Source organism: Sphaeramia orbicularis, chromosome 10 (genome assembly GCF_902148855.1).
Source record: "Sphaeramia orbicularis chromosome 10, fSphaOr1.1, whole genome shotgun sequence".
NCBI lineage: Eukaryota > Metazoa > Chordata > Actinopteri > Kurtiformes > Apogonidae > Sphaeramia > Sphaeramia orbicularis.
The window spans coordinates 47,794,605-47,817,557 of NC_043966.1; the positions used below are offsets into that span (position 1 = coordinate 47,794,605).

Genomic DNA, 22,953 nt, shown 5'->3' on the forward strand with positions numbered 1-22,953 from the left:
TTAACTCAGATCATACACCTGTAGCAAAACCAACATCAGAGACATGTGGTTTCCTGTCAGATTCAACTGATAGTGTGTCACCTTGCAAGTCTTTTTTTTTTTTTTTTTTTTTTTACAGCTGCTGCCAGTGTTTCCCATAAAAAATGGCATATTTTTATAGGAGGAGGTTTTTTTTGTTTTTTTTCTTAATAGTCCTTTCTATAAGAATAGCTCGACTTGTTGTGAAGGAACATTTTTGCAGTGAATTTTTCGGTGTGACTTGTCTTCTGCAGCCTTCGTTAGTGTGTGTCTTTCCAAGAGTGTGTCTACGTGTGTCATCTGTGTGTGTCAGTGTGTGTGTGTGTGTGTGTCTGTCTCTCTCTCTCTGTGTGTGTGTGTGTGTGTTCTCCCTCCACCTCTGCCTGGCTGTCAGCTTTGCCTCGACCACGTAGCAGCTTCCTGGCAGCGGCAGCTTGTGTCTACTCTGCCTGAGACACACGCACACACACGCATACACACACACACGCACGCACGCACGCACGCACGCACACACACACACACACACACACACACACACACACACACACACTCTGTATCAGTAGCCTATGTAGACCCACGTAGCACCAGCTTTGGATTCAACCAGCACCAGCGAAGCTGCAATGGACCTCTTTGAATTCGACTTTTTCAGAGACTGGGAGCTTGAACAGCCATGGTAAGTCCCCGCTTCTGTTTGATCTGACATGTGTTTGTATATTTGTTTGTATGTGTATTCAGTCTTGGGGGGGGGGGCATGACATGGCATCCCGTGTATTAAAGCCACATTTGGGCTTACACAGTGAGTGTGCATCTCCTATACAGATGGAGACGCAGACTAAAGTGTCCCGGAGAAATCGTGCAAACCGTCTTTTTCTTTGTCACCGTTGCTGGCCGTTGTTGCCGGAGACGAACCGGGAGGCATGCACACGTAGCCTGCGCACGCACACACGCACACGCGATCCGCCGGCTTTTTCACTGTGTCATTCTCATATTAAGGAATGTTTGGTCCCGATACCGGGCTGCATCGGGTTTCTGACTGCGGACAATAACATTACCAACATCACTGACGGACGGCACGAATAAGCAGATCTGCAGCATGTGAAGTTTGGTACTTTGGCACAGACTTTATTTTAGTCATCGGGATAAATGATCGGTAAACACTCGGTCTTTAGTTGTCTGTATTTGCTGGTTGTAAATGTGTTTGACGCAGTAATAAAAGACTATTTAGGCCGTGATGATTTCTTCATTTCGCTTGAAACCCCCCTTCATGTCTCGGTCCAGAGTGTCTCCGCTGCACTATCCTACAGATGATGTCCAGAAGAATAGCAGGCTGCGTTTGGCTTTTTAATAGCCGTGTTGACAACATGTGGAACATTATTTTTGCTTGTGAAATGTACCCTTCCTTACATTTTGCTGCAGTTTGGGACTGATAGAAGAGTTGGTGGTCCTTTGTCAACCCTCGCCTTGCTTTGTATTACATCCCTCAAGTAATTTTTTTGATGTGCAACAAAGGGCATGGGAACACAGACACACACTTCACACACTGGAGAGACTCGATGTAGGTATAAGCCTGAGCGTGTTTGTTGTCTCAGTGATTTTTGTAGGTAGGGCTGAGCAGTAAAGCTTTAATGGTTGTTAGTGTTAGAATCCCATAATGCAATAATGAGTGGTATCATTTAATACGTATGTTATACACACACACACACACACACACACATATGTATATATATATATATATATATATATATATATATATATATATATATATAAACTGTTATATATATATACTGTCAATCTTAATTGTTCTGTTTAATTGTTCTGTCACTTACACTCATGCATGTTCTACCTGTGGATTTCAGAAATGCTTCACTGCTTGATGAGCAGTTGTCATGTTCTTCAGACTACAAAGAATAAGTAGATAAAGTATACACAGCTGGTTTCTTCATCTTCTGCATCCTTCATCATGGCAGAAAAGCAGCCTTGAACTAGAAAAAAATGATTTGATATTTATGGTGATGAATTACTGATTAATTACACTCCCCCCAGCCCCATTTGTTGAAGGCACTGTAATATCAGTATGTGTCTGAGCTGAAAAAATTGAGCAGAGAAAAAAATGAAAATAACCGGTTTGGTAATCCTCATCTGCTCCGAGGTGCATCTTCAAATTATATGAATGTCATATTTAATGGTGGAAATGGTGCAAGATTTATAATACTCAACTTCAACTCATTTTTGCACACTGGATAAACACTGCACAGAGTTATTAGGGCATCTTTAAAGTAAAGCTGTTTAAAGCCAATTTGAGTAATTTTCCCCATTGGAGAACTTGTTTGGATAGAGCAAATTAGGAGAACCATAAGGTGACAATACTGATCAATCAATCCAATAATGGATTTTTAAAGATGATATGATAATAACAATAATACTTTGAAGCAAAGAAAAGCTGACAACTGATTAAAGAATAAAATCAGCACAGTCAAAACTTAACATTTAAGTAAAAGTAAAAAGCACGTAAATGAATCTGGAGCGTTACAACTGTAAACACTCTTGAATGGTTGGAATGATTTTAATTTTGAATCTTATTATTTTCCCTCCATGTCTTAATTCCAGTTGAGAAGTCCAACCTAAACTCAGGTACTACCAGAGCCAAGTCCTGCTCATACCGATTGTAAGAGGTTTATCGATCTATCTCTTTCAGACAGCTTCTAACTACAAGAATTTCAAAGGCTTCTGTAGCCTCATGGGATTTACTGACAGGAATTAATATGAACACAATCAACAAAGGCCGACTGAAGAATCAGTTGTGGTCCAACAGGAATTATAGCAGCTAGGTCTGAGTAATCTGACAGTCAGGAATAATCTTAGTTTGTTTTATGGTCTGTTTTATAGGGGAATTGTACAGATCATGCTATTGAATAGCCTACTTAAAGAAGAAGCAGAATCCAGCCTCAACTAATATTCATTTTAACCTGATTCAGTACCAGAGTAATAACTTCTTTCCTAAATGAGGCAACAAAGGAGAGTTTTTAATTTAATTGCAACAAATCCTCTGTCATAACACAGCTTAAACCAAGGGAAAACAAGGAAAACTTGTAGTTTGCAACCATTCGCAAGGGGTGAGAAAAATGGTGATTCAGATTGTGCATTGTGATTGTGATTCAATTGTATTTTGCTTCAATGTTTGCATTGGATTGTGCAGAGAGGACTTTCCTCTGTCCTTTCTCACTGTGTTCACTTTCTCACTTCATCCACAGACACTTCTATTTTCTCTTGGCTCAGCTGGTTATCTCGGTTGTCTACAGTATGTATACTGACATCTTTAGACTGAATGTGTGTGTTTTTTGTTTTTTTTTTAATAATAATATTCCTTATGCTTGCACCTAATTTCTTTAGTTCTCTCACTCTTCTGATCCTCTACAGCAGCAAGTGTGTATGACAGGACACTGTCAGCTTGTGAATGGAGTCAACACAAAAATGCACACAAAATTGAAGAATTAAAAGTTTAGTATTTAAGATTTGAGTGTGTGAGTGAAGTTTGTGTCATTGTTGGAGCAGTCATTTATATATAGCTATTAGCTAACTCCATTTTTAAATTGATTGTTTCAACTGTCTCCATCCATGACATTAGTCTGTGCACTGATTTCTACTGTATATAGAGGACGTGGGTGATTTTCACATGATAATCCTTGTGCCTTCATTCTGCTCCTTTACAACAGTGTACTACATTACTAGGCTAGCTACTGGTAGCATTGAACTAGAGTTGGCAAATGTCTACAAACTCTTTGATATTTTTCTGTTAAAATACTTCTAAACTACTCCAGAAACTACTTGACTCTTCTGCTGTCAGTGACACTAAGCTAACAAAAATGACAAGAACCATGTTTCGATTTTGTGGTCCTGATGGCTCCTGTTCATTAGAATCAATAGATGTAGAATGAGAAATAACATAGTAAGGACTTTCACAGGAGAAACAATTCAGTATTAATATTAATACTCCTGTTTTTAAGGTGTTTCTATCATAGCATAATAAGCTAAATTAAAGCAGGAGCACAGGTTCCACACATTTTTAAGGAACATTACAGTTTTTTGTGCTTATGCACCTGTCTGTTCTTTCTGGAATAGAAGAATTGTAGGAGGTATATCACATACTGTACAACTGCCGCTCAAGTTCAGCTGCTGTATGAATTGTGGAAGGAGCACAGTGGCTTGGCAAACATACCGCTGTCTTCAGTCTTCATTCCAACTGAGAAAATCAGAGCAGGCAAAGTGACACATACTGCTGTCCCCGAGCAGCCACCATGGAAGGGCCCCAGAGCAAGGTACTTAACCCCCTGCTGCTGGATTGGAGCCGCTCATGGCTGAACAACAATCTCAGGGTGTCTACACATCCAACCCCCCCACCCCCGATCACCGCTCCATTGCACCGGGCCCGTCACTGGCTCCTGATGGGGAAAATGGGTTCACAAAGAAACAGGCTTTATTGCAGAAACAGAAATAGAAATGTACAAGAAATACCAGGTTGAAAAAAAAGAGAGACAGCTGCCTGCCTGGACTGATGATAGATTATGTTGGTGGCTGATGTTGTGTCAGTCAGTGAAAGGAAAGATGACTCTCCTTGACAATATGAGCAGCATGCTACAGAACAGAGCAATTTGTCCAACTTGTTTTCCTGTGAAATACTCCACAGGTTTTCTAAACGGAGGCACAAAATTGACTTTCATCAAGAAAACATTAACTTTGTCACAGATATGGAAATAAACTAAATACTAAATAATACAGAGAAGCTTAAGAGTAAGTTGCAGTAGAAAAAAATTAAGATGACAAATTATGACAGAATTGAATTCTATGTTTTAAATGTCCAACCTCCTTTCTTTGCACAGGAAAACTTCAATGACTCATAGATGTGATCTGTGAGTTTCAGTTCCATCAGTAAGTCCTTTTTATGGCTCTGGAGGCCAAGGCTGAAAGTTCCCTCTGTCCAGTCATATTCCTGGCATAACTTTCTATTCTCAGAGAATGACTGCTCGACAAGCTAGCCAGCGTCAGGGTTGGATGACCTCTCCTCATGATGTTCTGTTCATGATTTCTGGAAAAGTCTGCCTTGAAAATGGATTTTTAAGTATGTCTCAAGCCAAATCATTTTCCTCTACTCGGTCAGCTATTGTGGGCATAAAAAATTCTACATCAGTTGTATTAATAGTTCAGTTCAATTCAATTCAATTCAATTAGCTTTATTGCCATGAATGAAAAAGAATATTGTCAAAGCTAGATCAAATAATAGTTTTGCTTTTAACATCCAATCAGAGGAGGGATAAATGTTGTCAACATTGTGGGGCAGCTAGCCTTGGCCCTGTGAGGCCAAATTGAAATCTGATTGGTTAAAAAAAAAAACAGTCCCGATGCTATACAGTTTAAGTTACATGGGCAAGCACTACTGATTTTGAAGGACCTGCAGATTAGATTAACCCTGGCAACACACATCCTTACATTCACATCAACATACTGGAAGCAGTGCAGCCAAGAGAAATGCTAAGAAATGAAGAGAATAGTCTATTAGGAATAAATTAATACAATTTCATGGAACAAATATTAGAATTTAGGTTGAAAATGTAGGTCAGTGTTTCTGATGATGATAAGGCCAGCAGAGAAGGCCTTGCTGGCCCTGAAAGCTTACAACTGAGATGACATTGAAGCTTACCCTGTGGGAGGGATGCACAGTGGTGGCAGAGGAAAACATAGGGAATGTGTGCCCCTTGTTTTAAGGAATAATCTTAAATACAACATTAGATGGTAAACAGCAATAAAATGATACCATGTAGCTGCAAAAACAAATGTAACACAAAGGTTTTGACAAATTGGAACAGGATGAAACATTATATGAGAGAGAAGCATCTACCAGCAGTTCAGAGGGTAAGACTAAAGCTAGATTTATTTTGGACAGAAATTCTGTCTAATAAGGTATATTTACATCTGCTTCCAGTGCCTCAATCAACAATTCAGGTTTGAAGTTACATAAATTACTGCATCTACTACTACTGCTTGTCTAATGAACCAACTCCTAATATTCGCGTTACTCTAGTTAGATTTTCTTTGTCAGATTTTTTGGAAAGTCAAATTTTCGATGCATTTGGATAGAAACCTGATCAACAGTAGAAAATGATGTGATGGTCATAGTCAAACAAGCCAACATGGTCTTTCAAAGAGAAACAGGGATATGAACATCTATCTTTATTCAAACAAAATCCCCTGATGATGATCCATCCCCAGCGAGTCAAGCCTTACCCTGCTGCCTTTTTGGTTGTTTTTGTTTGTCGAAAATGGTTAGACAGGTCTTAACTGTTGTTGTTGGCAATGTAGTATTTTGAGTTCGGAAATAGCATCAAGTTTAAAACATGAACATGTACTTGAATATCCAGCTTTGGTTTGCATTGTTGTGTTTCTTATGTACAGTCAACCAATCAGTTGCATTGGTTCATGAAATAAAAAACAGTTCCCTTAATATAATACAATTCACTCATTCATTTATTCTTTCATTCACCCTCTGAACTGTTAAGTCCTCAAGAGGGTCGTAGCCAAATTAAAGCCCAGCAGGAAAAATTCACATAAGCAAGTATTAGTTGCAAAGTGTAGGTAATTATCATTAAAGGAATGTGCTGCTATATTAGCCAAATACTAGTATTACTCGATATTAGCTTCTATTGATTAGGATTTCAATTCATTGATTGAAGTGCCCTTTGTTTATCTCTTGGGTTGTATTAATTTTTATTCATTTGATGTAAATTTGTATGATTGAATTTGTTCTCAATCATAGACAATGGAATGAAGAGGTGGACTTTTTTTTAACAGTAAAGTTAATTTTTTTTTTTTTATATATTTAATGAAGATTTCTTTGCTTCCATGTCACAAACACTGGGAGAAATAACAACAACATAGAATGAACAGAAAAGAACTTTGGGTTTAGTTGCCAGCCATAATCTCATTTTAAGTATCAGGATTGGCCCTGAATCACAATGGCATTAAGCATCAGAGTCACTGAAGTATTTTATTGTTAGAGTTATTTTATTTCCAGTTTTATAGATACAAGGATACAAGATAAATGAGGGCATATCACATAATTAATGGGAGAGGAAAGAAAAAAAACAAAGGACAACAAACCTGTTTCCAGTTTTTTCTCTAGTCACTGGTGTACTGTTCGCTCTGAGCAACATATAGGATGATTGGAACATTATTGAAATGAAACCATGTGAGAAGTTTAGAGGGAAAAATCATCTGATGGAGCTGTTAACAGCTCAGAGCTGTGAAATGTGAACTTGACTGCACAATGCTTTTTGTAAGATGTCACAAGCCTAAAAGGTTAGAAACCTCTGGTGTAATTTTCAACATGTCCTGTGGCACTTGTTATATTTTATCCATTGTGTAAATTCATCTTAATCTAAAAACTAACAAGTACTAAAGTTGTCAGACAAATGTAGAGAAGTTCAAAGTACAAGATATTCTTTTGAGATGAAGTTAGATTCCACCACTGACTCTCAGTGAATTCAGACGTTGGACTCACATTGTTATGGCTTGCTGGATGTATTCTGCTGGAATAAAGGTGAATATTGCCATTGCACAATGACAGGATTGTCATTCTGCTTCCTTGCGCTATCTGTTTGTTAGCGCTTTCAAAGTCCTCCTTGGTGTGTGAAAGAACAACAACCTCCAAGCTGCGACTACACACTGAAAATGACAAGTTTTGACAAAGACACTTTTTTTTATGTGCTGTTTTTTTTTAGCAGGGAGTCAGTCATTTTAATATCATGAAATGCTCCCTCATGTGTACGTTTCACCAAAACAACTTCTCTCCTGACACTGTTTTGCAAATGCATTGTTGAAGCATTCTGTGCTCTGCACCACCTAGGAACTAGACAAACAATGCAGAAAACTTTAACACCTAATCCAGAACAATAGTGGAGGACACTAGACCAGATTTACCCACTAACAATCTATGGAAGTTTGACTACAAGAGAACAGACTCACACTACAAACACCATAAAAGAAAGGAGATTTTATAGATACTACTACTCTTAATGATACTGCTTATTGATCTGGTATTGGTATTCTTTGGTATTCTCTAGTATCCTGTGTTTTATTTTCTCATTTTTAGTGAAGGCCTGTATAATTAATATATAACCAATTAGTTTTATTAGGAGGGTGCAACAGCATTGTTTTGAAGTGACCACTATAATCGATCTGATCTATTTGATTTTGTTATGAATGAACAAAAATATGTGAAGCCAGACCTCTGGGATAGAAATTGGAGAGCAGGAGTCACCCTGTTGGCTCACCTGGTAGAGTGCATTCCATGTAGGCCAAAGCCTTATCACACAGGTGTCAAACATGTGGCCTGGAGGCCAAATCTGGCCTGCCAAAGGGTCCAGTCCCCGTGGGATGACTTTGTGACAAGCAAAAATTACACTAAAATATTAACAATCCTTTTAGTTCAGGTTCCACATTCAGAACAACTCAATCTCAAGTGGGTCAAACCAGTAAAATACAATTATAATATATAAATAATGACAACTTCAAATGTTTCTCTTTGTAAATATAAATATTTTCATGTATTTACACTAAAACAAAGTATAATTTTGCAAAAAAAAAATGTGAATAACCTGAAATGTCTTAAGAGAAGTAAGTACTATTTTAAGAATATTCTGTCTGTTATTAAATGTTTCTGTGTATTTGTAGATCCACTGTGATCTGTAAGTTATAATGTACATGTGTAAATGATAAACTGAGCCAGAATATTGTTAAAATTACACTTATTTTTTCAGTTTGTTCATGTTATTCACATGTTTTGAAAGGATAGTTTGTAGATGTAAACCTTTTCATAATGTAAATTTACTTTTTTTGCTCTAAAACATAGAGAAAAGTTTGGAGTTGACATCATTTATTATTTATTTATGTTATTATTTTACTGGTTCAGACCACTGCAGATCTAATTTAGCTGAATCTGGCCCATGAACTAAAATGAGTTAGACACCCCTGCCTTATCACAATGGCCAGGGGTCAATTCTGACATGTCATCCCCCTATTCTTTCTTTTCTAGTCTCTCTCCTGTTATTCTCTCAAATAAAGGCAAAATGCTCAAAAACTGATCAGAAAAAGAAAGGAAAAAGAAATTAGGGAGCAGACAGCAGCGTGTTCCCTTCACCTGTAGGTGTGGTCATTCGGAACAGCTACAAATAATTAGACACAGTCACCTGAAGACGAAAACCACTACCCAGAGAAAACATTATTTTCAAATGGAGTCATTTTTTAAACAATGGAGTTTACAAGCATGAAAGATGACACACACCAGCAGAGACCATGAAAATCACTCAGATTGGAGTTAAAAGTCTGTCACTCGCCATTAATGTGCCGCTCGTGTTTGACAGTGGATTTTCCCTTTAAAGGAAGAAACGAGAGAGAAAGCAGTCTTCAAGCTCCCTGCGCCTTTGTTAAATCTGAACGAATCCAACACAGTAGGTCTCCTCCTCCTCCTTCTCCTGTAGAAATACCCTTTCATCTCTTCCCCTCTTTGTTGCTATTCCTTCCTCCTCCTCCTCCATCCTCCTCCTCATCCTCCCACCTTCTCCCTTCTTGTTTCACTCTCTCACTCGCAGATCTGAAGACTTTCTATGATTGTTATAGGGATTGCATTGAGCATTGCATACTCCTCACTCTAATTGCCCATCATGTAGCTGGCTAATCACGACAGTAGAATCTGGGGGAGCTCACTTTGAATGTTAATTGACACTGATGGTGATTGGTTGAATCATTTAGGTTGTTAATTAGGAAATTGATTACACGTATCATCGGCATGGCATCTGAGGATTCCAGCCGTGCATTTTGGAGCTCACATCTGCAGGAGGAAACACTGCAATTGTTGGTGTTATTGTTTTTACTATTATTTGTGTTGTATTAAATCCATTTCATTTCAAATTGGTTATAATGGAATAAAGCAAAAAGGTTTTTGCTTATAACAAAAGCTAGAAGTTACTCTGGAATAGCGCACAAGAGTTCACGATAGGATCTCCAGGGAAAAAAGGCATTCAAGGTTCAGTCCCACAGTCTGATAGCTCCACCTGCCATGTCAACCCTCCTCAGCTCTCAATCAGCTCAGTCACATGAGCCAACTCAATACGAAATCATTCATTGCTGCGAAAATTTCCATCTTTGCAGTGTGAAAGTGGGTCCCAGGGCCTGCCAAAAGCAGCTCCATGCGATGATACTTCACACCAACATCATCATTGGCTCAGAGGCTGTGATAGGAAGCTGTGTCTCATCCTAAACTGCCAAAAAGAAGAGAAAATCACAAACAAATGTTCAAAAAACCCAGAAAGACTAGGGAGGGGGCATTCTATTCCATACTGATGGCACAGTTATCTCTGAGAAATAGTTAGCCCAGTCAGCAGAAAGACTAGATGGCAGTCATACCAGGAAGCCCACCTGGAGTTTCATTTACATAGGAAAAAAAATGCATCTCTCACAAGCATTCTGCTACTTTGGAATATTTTGTGTATAGGAATTATACACAATATACAATGTAAGTGGAAAAATACATCTGACAGTCATGTAAAATTGAAGCAATTATCACAATTTTAACAAAATAGGACCAAACCAAAATCTATCTGGATATCTGTTATCTTAAATGACCATAACAGTATATATGCCGTATATATGACTTATTACGTAACATATTAAGGATCCCAGTTAATAACTTACCATGTAATAACTATTAAAATTGCTAAAAGATGGAAAATTTCATCATTACCACATGCCACTATGCATGTCATCCACTTAACACAGACTAATATTATCACAGGACCTCTGTGCTTGTGGAAATTTTACAAGTAACAACAGCATCGTCGTACATGATTAAGATTGTAGAACCCTGTTCCACACAAGTGGTGCTTGGGTTAAAATGTGGGTTAAAAATGACAACCCAGGACATTTCATGAATCTAAAGAAAACAAAAGATGGTAAACCTAACACTTCAAAATAGAAGGTTTAAGGTTCCATATGGAGAATTGATGATGTTAAAAGTTTGATGATTAACCCTCTAGAACCAAGTAGTTAACCAAGTATATTAAACAACTTTAGAACCATTTCTAATACAAACAAGTTTTAAGTGGTGTCTGAACACTTAGATGAATGCCACCTTTACAAGATACACAACAGTTCAACTACAAGAGTCTTAACAACAGCAAAATGAAGTGATATGGCTTATGTATTAAGTGAAAGGTTTTTTGGTGCACACTCAGACTCTGAGGACAGTGTAGTCAGAGTTGAAAGCAGGAGGGTGTCTGGAGGAGTCTAGAGTGTCCTGGTGGTAGGTGAACTTGGGTGGCAGTGGTGATGAAAAGGGAAGGGGAGGCAAATGAATGACACTTAATAGAGGGTCTTAACACTTGCAGTGAATAGATGAAAGACCAGATAGAACTATGCGAGGAACCAGGTTCACTGTCACTGATCTGGTCGTTAGGTCAGTGGCCGATAAGCAATGAGCTATTGTGAAGACGTTATGTCTGTCACTGTCGTCATCTTTCATCTCATTGTCGTCTTTGTCAGCAATGTCTTATCTGACGAAAACTACTGGTCGGATTCATTTCAGTTTTTTTTTCTGTAAAGTTTGTTTCGAGAAATTTAGTTTTTTGAATTTTTGGAACATTAAACATTTGCCTTATAACACTGAAATTGTTGGAGATATCAATATAGTTACTATTGACCACTGATAGGAAGTAATATATGGACTTTCATTTAATTTGTTTAATTACCCTCAAGTGAAAGTACCACCCACTTCTATTGGGCGATTCATCTCCTGCATCAAGATCACAGGACTGAGCCTACAGAGAACCCACGCAGACATAGGGAGAACATACAAACCTCACAGAAACCTGTTATTTGAAGCCAGGACCATTTTACTGTGAGACAAAAATTGTAATCTTTTTTACCGATACTGTTGAGCCTAATCCTCCAAACTGGTTAACCTGCCCCAGTAGGATGGTTTACAAACCACCAGTATTGGCAATGCTGAATTTGGCTCCTAATGATTAAAATTAGGTTTGTGAAGAAGAATCACTGACTTTTAAGCAAACTACCAGTTCAATAACTGAAAAGCACACCTAGAATCACCTAGATTATTTCAGGTTTATGTTAATTATTGTATTAGACTAATAAATTCATGTTTTTTGTTAATGTCCTGCAAGATCTGTCGGCTTGTTAAGCTGTGGCATCATTTCCAGTATCTGGGTTCAATCCTGTTAATTCATCTATATTCAGTCTACTGCAGTGCTGTGTTGGGAGTCCATAAAACATACCTAGTTCATTCTACAACTTTACATGTAATAATAAAGAGGAGAGAAACTGGATGAAGCTGATTAGTGAAGTTACAATTCTTAAATGACAAGTTGGCAGTAGTTAAAGTTTGTGTGTTAACGTGGGAAAGTCAACCTCTACATTTCACTGACTCTAGTACATCCACACGGAGTAGTGGGCTGCTACTGAGGGTGCTCACAGTCCAACTCCAGATCTATGCCAGGACCCTGGTCATGGGCTCTGCCAGGAGAATTAACTTAGTATACATGTTTGATAGTGGGGAAATTAGAGGACCCCTGAAAATGGTCCTGATCTAACTAGACATCAAACTTGGAATCTACTTGTGAGTTAACAACAACCACACACCACCCACATAATAGTTCATTTCTATCAATTAACAACAACTGGTGCAGTGGAATGACCAGCCAATTAATCAGCAATCTCATTTTTGCTGTTAGAAATGTTATTATTGAGCTTTCCATTATTTATTAAATAAAGGTAGTATTATTAGTATTTCACCTAAGTATAGCAAAATAATGGACTACATGTTTCCACGTTAAAACATGACCTGGTTCGATGGTTATTTAGAAATCAGTTTTTCACTGGGGTTTGTTTTTATGTCAGATGTTCTCTGCTCACACTATGGTAATTAATAATGGTGGCTTTCAACTGTGCCAGAGACAAAGAGTAGTTTCCCTTGAATCATGCAGACTGAAAGAACAAAATCAGAATTGGCAAAAATAAATAACTCTAGACATTATTCATTTGTTTAACGATGAATGGTAGCAAGAATGTTTCTGCAGGATTTATGACTAAAAATATCAGGCTCTGTATTTTTAATTTGACTCATCACCTTGTTTTTGTGTTACTACAGAGGGAAAGTGTGTGCAGTTCAAACCGTAATTTGAAATCTGCAAAGTCCACCCAATTTTCCTGTTGTATACTTTCATATTATCCAATGCTAATCAGAAAAATAAGTAATATTTAGAGAATAAAGCTGAAAAATTGCATATTTTTCCTTAAGAGTGTGCATATGTGGGAACCTGAGTAATTAATGTCAATGTTAACGAACACTGGTCACCCCCCATTATTATTTTATTAATTGTTTTATTTATTTACAGTAGCAGCTATCATATTTTAGGCGTATTTTGGGCATGCTAATATAGTTTGATACAGGCATCGTGGGGGCGGTGGTCCCGAGGGGGTCCTCAGGTGGGACAGGAAGAGAAGCATGTGTAGTTAGCAGAAAAAAATGTCTGAAGTGTATGTGTAATGTGCTGCACGGAAAGTAAGTAAAACTTTTGGAAAAACTCATGCACGCCTGGAACTCAGTTTGTGTCCAAGTGTGCAACACATACACTCTGCAAGCTAAATGAAAGTGACCCAACATGACTGTGAGAATAAAAGGAGAAACCTAGCTAACTGAATACAGCATTCACATATTAATGATGGTGTTCCCAGACTTTTTGAGAAGTTGTCTGTTTCATGTGGATGTGAGGTATTCCAGAAATATTTATTCACTTTGGAGCCAAGCAGTGACTGTGGGGAATTTGTTAGTGATCCACTGCTGAAGTACACAGAGTTCTGTCCAGGCTGCAAATGATCTGTAATATTATACAGATGTGTGTCTTTGCAGCTGTTTATACATTGGAACAAGGAAGAAATAATGAGACTGAATTAGCTTAGGATATTATGTCTGTTTCTTTTAAGATTAAGATGCATTATTACTGCAACATGACATGCAACCATAAACAATCAGTCAACATATTAAGATTTACAGGTGTCTGTGTGCATCAATAAGATGGATTTTTTGCAAAGTCTAAAACCACCCATTTTCATTTTAAAGGGAAATCATACTTAAGACCATGGAGACTGTGAGTTAAGGTGCTGCTTGTTTTTGTATAAAGACAGAGGTCAACCATTACATCATTAAAGTAAGAGCGCTCTGTAAAGCTGGCAGTTGGAGTGTGCACATTTTGAAGGTTTGTATTTGCTCCAGGTATGAAAGAGCTGAGCCATCTGTTCAGTCTCTTAAGTGTCTTACGATGAAAGAAAATAGTAACCATCTGGATCAGACCAAAACTCCACAGCAGGTCATTTATCTTCATCAGTGAATCTGTAAATTTTTACCCCGCTTTAATAAATGGTGGCTCCAACAATAAGCTGGAAATAAGTGATGGTATACTGTATATAACTTCATTGCACTCTTCTCATGAAAACAACTTCATCTCCACCTGCGGTATTTGTATCAGTTAATCAGGAAATTACTCCAAAGGTACTCCCGGAACTGGAAGTTTATTCAGTGCAATATGTATAGAAACTTATGACAGCAAGTCAACTGCAGATAACATTGATTAAGGGACATTATCAATGTTCCTGTAAATGTACTTGTTTTTCATTTCACCATAGTATATTCACAAGAGGGGTAATGTTTTGTTTGGGTGAACTGCAACAACAGAGGAGTCAGGATGGAGCAATTTAGGACTGAAGCAGGAGATTAATCAGCTTTGAGGAAACATATAGTCCTTCAGGAGCAAAGATGGACTAAGGACTAAGTTTGTCAACAAAATAAAAAAAAAAAAATTCTGGTAGTATGGCATTGTGGCCAAAACTGTAAGCATGTCAGCTGATTACAGTCAAAACTGATAATGACATAAATCTCAAATCAATATTTTTGCGAGCCGAGTTCTGAGTGAAAAGTGAAGACAGTTATTTGTGGTCAGAACATGAGAAACACTTGTTAAAAAGTAGAACATTTCAGAAATGTACAGGCAGATTCAAAACAAGGATACCTATTTTCTTTTTTCTCTGTTTTTTTGCTTTTTTTTTTTTTTTTTTTACAACAAAACACAACACATTTTGTATTTGTGTTTTTATTTTTTATTTATTTTTAAAATGTTCTTGGCCTGAATGGCAGTGATGTGATATGTATAAATTAAATTGAAATTCAATATTTAAAAAAAAAAAAAAAAATTACATCAAGTCAAAGTTTCCAAGGCGCACTTCAGAGTCCTTTAGTTTACTCAAGAAGGCTGAAGACAGCAGACCTAATTTGCACCTCAGCAGGAAACAGTAAGACATGTGATGTTATTTGCTGTGATCCCAGAGATTTGACCTCACCTTGTCAAATGCTACATGCTGCTTGTTAAGAAAAGTCTGACCTATAGTTACCAGTGGAGAAGAGGATCTCTGCCATCTTCAGAGTTTGTTGCTGATATTATGACACCATCTGTAATTTCCAAGATATTTAATAATTCCTGTCAGTACAATGTAGTAGTTTGTTATTGGGCACAATCTCGTTGACTAAGGTTATCTTATCATTTTAATTCCTCATCAAGATTCTCTACAACTCTATTATAGCCTGAACTGTGCTTTAAGTTTTTTTTATAGCTTGAAGATATGAAATTTGCTCATGTTTTTGTGCTAACAATCAGTTTGTGTCTAGTTGATATTAGCTAGCACCAATTCTAAGATCATGGTAGCCGATGTACACTGTTACATTGCTGTTATCATATCTTTCAAATTTTTATTATTTTGTCATTTTTATCCAACTCTCCAGTTGTATGTTCTGTTGATTCTTTTCTATTCTTTATGACTTCATCATCTTCTTAGAGGTTCTGTATGTAAGATTTGGTCATGCTTTTGGACTTGTGTTGATGTTGTTTATTGAAGTAAATCTGATGGCACAGATTTACTGCCATATTGATTAATTCCATTTCCAAGCTAATGGTAGTATTGTATCATTGTTGCTTATTATTCATCTATTTAATTTTATTCTTTATTTTATGTTTCAGTTATATTTTCTATATTTTGGTTATTGGGTACATTTCCTATACATTTTTATAGGTTCAGTATATCCATCCATCCATCCATCCATCCATCCATTTTCTACTGCTTATCCGGGGCTGATGTCGCAGAGGCAACAGTCTAAGCAGGAATGCTCAGACTTCCCTCTCCCCAGACACCTCCTCCAGTTCTTCTGGGGGGACACCAAGGCATTCCCAGGCCAGCCGAGAGACATGGTCTCTCCGGCGTGTTGTAGCTCTTCCCCGAGGTCTCCTCCCTGCGGGACATGCCCGGAACACCTCCCCAGGGAGGCGTCCCGGAGGCATCCGAAACAAATGCCCCAGCCACCTCAGCTGGCGCCTCTCGATGTGGAGGAGCAGTGGCTCTACTCCGAGCTCCTCCCTGGTGACTGAGCTTCTCACCCTATCCCGACAGAGGAAACTCCTTTCGACCGCTTGTATCCAGGATCTTGTCCTTTCGGTCATGACCCAAAGCTCATGGCCATAGGTGAGGATAGGAAAGTAGACTGACCGGTAAATCAAGAGCTTCACTTTTGGGCTCAGCTCCTTCTTCACCACAACCAACCGATACAGCGACTGCGTCACTGCAGATGCTGCACTGATCCATCTGTCAATCTCACGCTCCGTCCTTCCCTCACTAGTGAACTGGAGATACTTGAACTCCTCCACTTGGGGCAAGGACTCCCCACCTACCCAGAGAGGGCAAACTACCTTTTTCCGGTCGAGAACCATGGCCTTGGATTTGGAGGTGCTGATCCTCATCCCACTCCCTTCACACTCAGCTGCAAACCGCCCCAGTGCACACTGAAGGTGCAGGTTCGATGAGGCCAACAGGACAACATCATCCGCAAAAAGCAGAGATGAAATCCTGTGGTCCCTAAACCAGACCCCCTCCAGCCCCTGGCTGCGCCTAGAAACTCTGTCCATAAAAACTATGAACAGAACCAGTGACAAAGGGCAGCCCAGCCCTGCCGGAGTCCAACATGCACCTAGAACAGGTCTGACTTACTGCTGGCAATGCAAACCAGGCTCCTGCTTCGGTCATACAAGGACTGGACTGCCCATAGCAGAGGGCCCCAGACCCCATACTCCCAAAGCACCCCCCACAGGATACTAGAGCCCGACCAATTAATTGGCTGGCAGATTAATCGGGGTGATTATAGCTTATCACCGATTAATCTACATCGGCCAATATGTAACCAATTTATTAACTTTTTGCTGCAGAGATCCTGTCCCAACCCAAAAATAAATGCAAAAAAAAAAAAAAAAAATCTATTAAAAAAAAATCAATTTTCTAAGTGAGGACACTAAAGGGTTAATGATGTGCAAAAATAACTATTTCCTTGTCAATAGATGTGACTAAAAGCTTTGTAAGCACTAATTAGACTATAAAGCAGAACAGTGCACATAACTGTAGCAGATCCTCCCCATGGGATCACATCAGCAAGCTGCCGCTGGAGCTCCTGTTGGAATATTGGCAGAGGTATTGTCTTTAGAGTTTTACCCTCTTTTTAACACTCATATTTATTTGTGTAGTTATTGCTCCAGAGCCCTTTTTATGTCTTTTTAAAGATAACTTTTGGGATAGTCCGCTATCACAGAATACACAGAGAAGAGATAAGGGGAGGATGAGCTGATGAAGAGGTTCTCTATTTTAACTCACTAAAAAAAACTTGTTACAACCATTAAATCTGTCAGCATACATTAAAAAGGACCAGATAGTAAAAATGATGCTCATCAATTTCCACTCTGTGGGGTGCTAGGGTGTCATTTTCAGCCAACATTTTGTTTATTTTTTTAATGAATTTATTTAATTACCAAACTGTTTGCTTCAGCTAATCCCTCATTTGCAGTAAGAATTGATATAGGAATGGGTCAGATTGAACTTCCATCCACTAATTTGTTGTTATAACTAATTAAGAATAAGTTTAATTAGGGAATTTAGTTGCAGTCGCTGATTTGTTGTATAATTAGTTCAATTCATTAATAAAGTACAGTGATTGTGTGTGGCATAAACACAATATGACATTTTGTGGTTGGTTTTAGTGACCAAGAGATTCAGTTTGTTTCCATTTGGAGAAGTTTTTACTGAGTCAAAAAACAGGTACTTGACAATTGTAATAACGAGAGTTACGCTGCTGTCTTCACTATGGTGTTTTTCAGATGGAGCTTTAACCGCTGTGTCTTATTAAAAAATAAAATTCAGTTAGATGCACAATAAAAGTCATGACTGGGCACAGCGTATCAGCAGGCCGGTGTGTCTATGGATGTGTGTGCAGAGGATTTAGAGAAAAGGAATGAGCACCAGAGAGCAAAAGACTTGGCAGTCAGCACCAGGTAGCTTCTGCCCCCTTGTGCCCCCAAGATACCAAGACAATACACTCACACACACACACACACACGCACGCGCACACACACACACACACACACACACACACACACACACAGATTTGCGCACACATCCGCACATGCACAATGCACACACAAACACACCCCAGGTCCTGAGGTTGGCAGAGCCATGTGCCAAGAGGAGCATGGTGCAGAGGAATGATAACACACTCACACCTCACTCACTGTTCCTCTCTCTTTCTTTGTTTCATGCATACACACACACACACACACACACTATGCCTTGAACCCATTGCTTTAGTAGTTTCTCTCCGCTGCAGTTGACACTTGTTATATTGCTGATACCTACATTGTGGCTACATATCTGTAAAAGTTTGTGTGTGTGTGTGTGTGTGTGTGCGCGTGCGTGCGTGTGTGTGTGCACGTGCAAGAAGGAGAATCCTTTAAGCTGCAGAAACAGACTGTAGTTTACATGGATGTGTGATAAACCTGTCTAGGGAATGTTTTCAAAATCATGTAATACTTGGGTCTTCAACAGGGGGATATAGGACTCACAGGGAGTCAGCAGAGTTATTGCAAGGGCCAAAGCCTTCCAAATTATTGACTGGGAATAGGGCTGAAATATGTACTAGATACTGTAATATGTGAACGTTGCATAATAAATGTATTATTGTGCAAAACTATATATATATATATATATTAGTGGTGGGCAGCGATTAAAATTTTTAATCACGATTAATCGCGTGGATTTCTGCTATTAATCGCGATTAATCGCATAGTTGTTTTGGGGGGGGGGGGGGGCATCAACAGCATGTATTGCCTTTCAGTGATATTTCAGACTGGAAGTACTCCAGTGATAAAAAATAATTGCACGTCAGTGCTTCCAAACAACTGTGTCCTTCTCACCCCCACCATCTGAAGACATTTAAAATGAAAATGTCCATGTAAAAAACCACTACTTTTACACATGTTTATGTCCACACCAGTGTATTTACAGTTGTGAGTGATTGGCAGGAGTCTTAAGCCCACTAATAAGTACTGATACTAATAAGCCCAATAATATGTGATGTTCAATTGTTCAAAGCAAGCAAAGTGGTCAGAATAAGTGGCACTAACGTATGTTTTGTCCTTTCCGTGTTACCGTAGTTAGTTCGGACATAGAACTAGAACAAACAGTTTCTTTCACTCTTGTTTGTATGGCCCCAAAAACGTTTGCCTGTGAGTATTTTATGTTCAGTTGTTGTAAGAATGAATAGTATCAAATATCTCTGATGTGAACCTTTGTTGCTGAATAAAAAGACGTTGTAAATCTTTAATTAACCTGTAAATGCTAATCATTAGCGTGTCTATGGATTTTCCCATTCAAGTTAGCATCGAGATAAAATGACTGCTAATACAACATTCACATCGTAAATGAGTAAAGGTCAGTTCAAAGGCTGGCATATTATACCTAAACACAACCAATGAATTTACATCAACTTAGCATGAGCCTGCATAAATAAATTAGCAACCCATCTCCGACTGCTAGCATAAACAAATTAGCTTAAACATGTTAATGACACATTGTAATAAACACATCCAAAATAACGTCATAAACATGTTTCTAATGGCACGTTTGCATGTGAAATTATTTAGCAAACAACAGAATGATTGATACATACAGGCGTTGCTTCTGCAGGAGTTACACAAAGTTTGATTCAGCATTACTTGTAAAGTTCACCGGTTTTCTCCTCTCAGCCGGCACATACACACAGCGCCGGTGTGGACCGGCAAAATAAAAGCATGAGTTTCAAAATAAGAGTCCTTACGTATAAATGAACTAAGACTTGCTTGAAAGGCAGAACAATAATAAAACGGCGTTAACGTGAGATAAAAAAAAATTGTCGGCGTTATTTAATGAATGCGTTAACGCGGTAATAACGCGTTAACTTGCCCAGCCCATATATATATATATATATATATATATATATATATATATATATATATATATATATATATATATATATATAAAAACACCAAAAACTTTTCCCAAGTAGCTTTGAGGTGATAGAAGAGATTGTGTTTCAACCCCTCACATCTGTTGTTTTAACAATTCTCTGGTATGGTGTTATGTAAATGATGATATGATTTTTAACAAATGCAGAATTAAAATCCCTACCTTTATATAATATTATCATCCAGCACTAGATTTTAATAGTTAAAAAAGGATGCTTTTAATTTGCACTATATTGAGAATACAGTGATGTGTGCAAAATTTCAATCATGTGAGCAACTGAACTACACTACATCACTGTGTGGGATGTACCCATGGTCAATGTTCTTTGCTAATATAGTACCAGTGATAAAAATTACATTTTGGCGGACAGCTGAAGCTGATACTGATGTTACCGTCTGTTTCCTTATCTTATTTTTGTTGTTATTTATCCCACCTTAGCAGACATTTTAAACGTATAAATATAAAAATACTTACTACTTTAATTTCTTTCACTTCTTCACATTGTCTTTGAATGAACATAGATTCAAACATTTAAAAAATAATGGAAAAACCCATAATGACACAGCAGATATGTATTTGCCACTGCCTATTCAAACGTGATACCAATATTGGATGGTATGAGCAAATATCCACTTGCTGATGCTGATGTCCAGCTCATGTATTAGTGCAATGATAAGATAATACTTCGCATAAGGGACAGCAAGATTATAAGATTATAAGTAAAAAATTTTTCGAAAAAAGTTTTAGAATATCAAAATATAAAACGCTGAATAAAATAATAAATTAGTACAGAAATATGTACAAGAGCAAAATATGGATGCTATTTAAAATAAGTCTTGCACATTGCTGAAGACCAGTTTACCAACATTTGTACATTATTTACTAGGTACTTATTGCATAACACTATCCTAAGTGTAAAGACAGGATGGTCAACCATAATGGATCATTTGTAAGTTCTCAAGTATGTTATGGTTGAGCTTAAGGAATTACTGTTCCTTCCACATGAAGTCAAGAATCTGCCATGATATTTATAAATGTAGGCCCAGTTTTAGATCCAGAACAATTTTATCTGAGTGGTGATGGGTCCCTGCCCTTTAAAATATTGAAAACCTCATTTAACAGCTTTATTTGTTGAACTTGATTAAAAAGCTGGTGTAATGTTTCAAGTACACCCAGTTTTAAAGACCTCTTTAAAAATCATGCTATTTGAGAACTGTTGCAAAATTTACATTGTGTATTTACTGTAAAGTTACACATTTTCTTCATTTGATTCTATAATAATAATCTCAGGCAAAATACCAAAAAATAAATCCTTCACTTTTAGGCAAATAAAACAGGTAGGACATTAATATAAACATAATATTTCCACCTCAGAGAAGAAGTTTTGGATCTGTGAAGTGTTTCAATAATAACAACACATCTTCTTCACATCCTCGACTCAAACAGCCTTTTCAGTGAGTCCTATCATGGCGTTGTGACTTCATGTGTCTGTGAGACTGCAACACATTGCTGCACGGGAGGAGTGGAGACACACAGCTAGTTAGCCTCACAGGACATTAGATTAAACACTTGATTTCGAATTAAACAGAAATAATAAAGTTGGATTGGAAAGTGAGGAGACACAGAGAAAGTGAGAGCGAAATGGAGACAGAGAAGGCTAATGACGTAGCTTTTTTAGCTGAGGCCAATTTACTGTGAGGTTTCCAAAGGTCATCTCCTACATGGAGACCTGTCTGTGACAAATTACATTATTTACAGCGGGTAGAAAGAGGCAGCGAGACGCCGCCAAACACACCGAGAGAAAAAGGAGAGAGTGTAAGTTTGACTGTAATTGGTCCACAGCATTAAAAGGAGAACCCTGAAGACATTTGCTAACAATTCCCCTAATGATGCTCTTATCAAAGCACAACACCTGCATTTCTGACACAGGACTGCCACGTCCTACTCACCACAAAGACAATTTGATGTTTTCATTTGTGAGTCAAGGTATGAGTGATGTCAGACAATATGGCCAAAAATTAACAGATGTGTATAACATAGACTCACCTTCCAGTAGCTGGGTATTGTATGATATTGGAAAAAAAACTGTCGTAGAAAAAGGTGGATGTTCTAATATGTTGTCAGTAATGAGTAAGTCTATTTGAACCCCAACTGCCATCTTTTCTTAAGCCTAACATGTACTTCTGGTGCATAAATTGAACCAAAAAATTACTGTAAAAATGCATGAATGAATGAATGAATGAATGAAAGATAATACTTTGTTTGTTTTTTGTTTATTTCAAATCTAACCTCAAAACCAAACAACAAAAAGATTTATATAAAAAGAAAGGAAAACATTCAAAAAGGAGCAGGGTGAAGTTTAACTTATAATCTCCCGCCCCCTACCCCATCCTTCTACCTACCCTAAATACCCTTGTCAGATCCCATAAGTAACTCAAAAATCCTACA

At 37.9% G+C, this 22,953-nt stretch overlaps 1 protein-coding gene across 1 annotated transcript in view; it reads left to right on the plus strand.

Moving 5' to 3' along the window:
* Positions 1-322: 322 nt before the first annotated feature.
* aff2 (AF4/FMR2 family, member 2) overlaps positions 323-22,953 on the plus strand; it is a 437,847-nt gene continuing 415,216 nt past the window's right edge. The window contains exon 1 of the mRNA XM_030145497.1: positions 323-691. Coding sequence (XP_030001357.1) covers positions 639-691 — 53 coding nt within the window. The 5' untranslated portion in view covers positions 323-638. The remainder of the gene's footprint in view (positions 692-22,953) is intronic.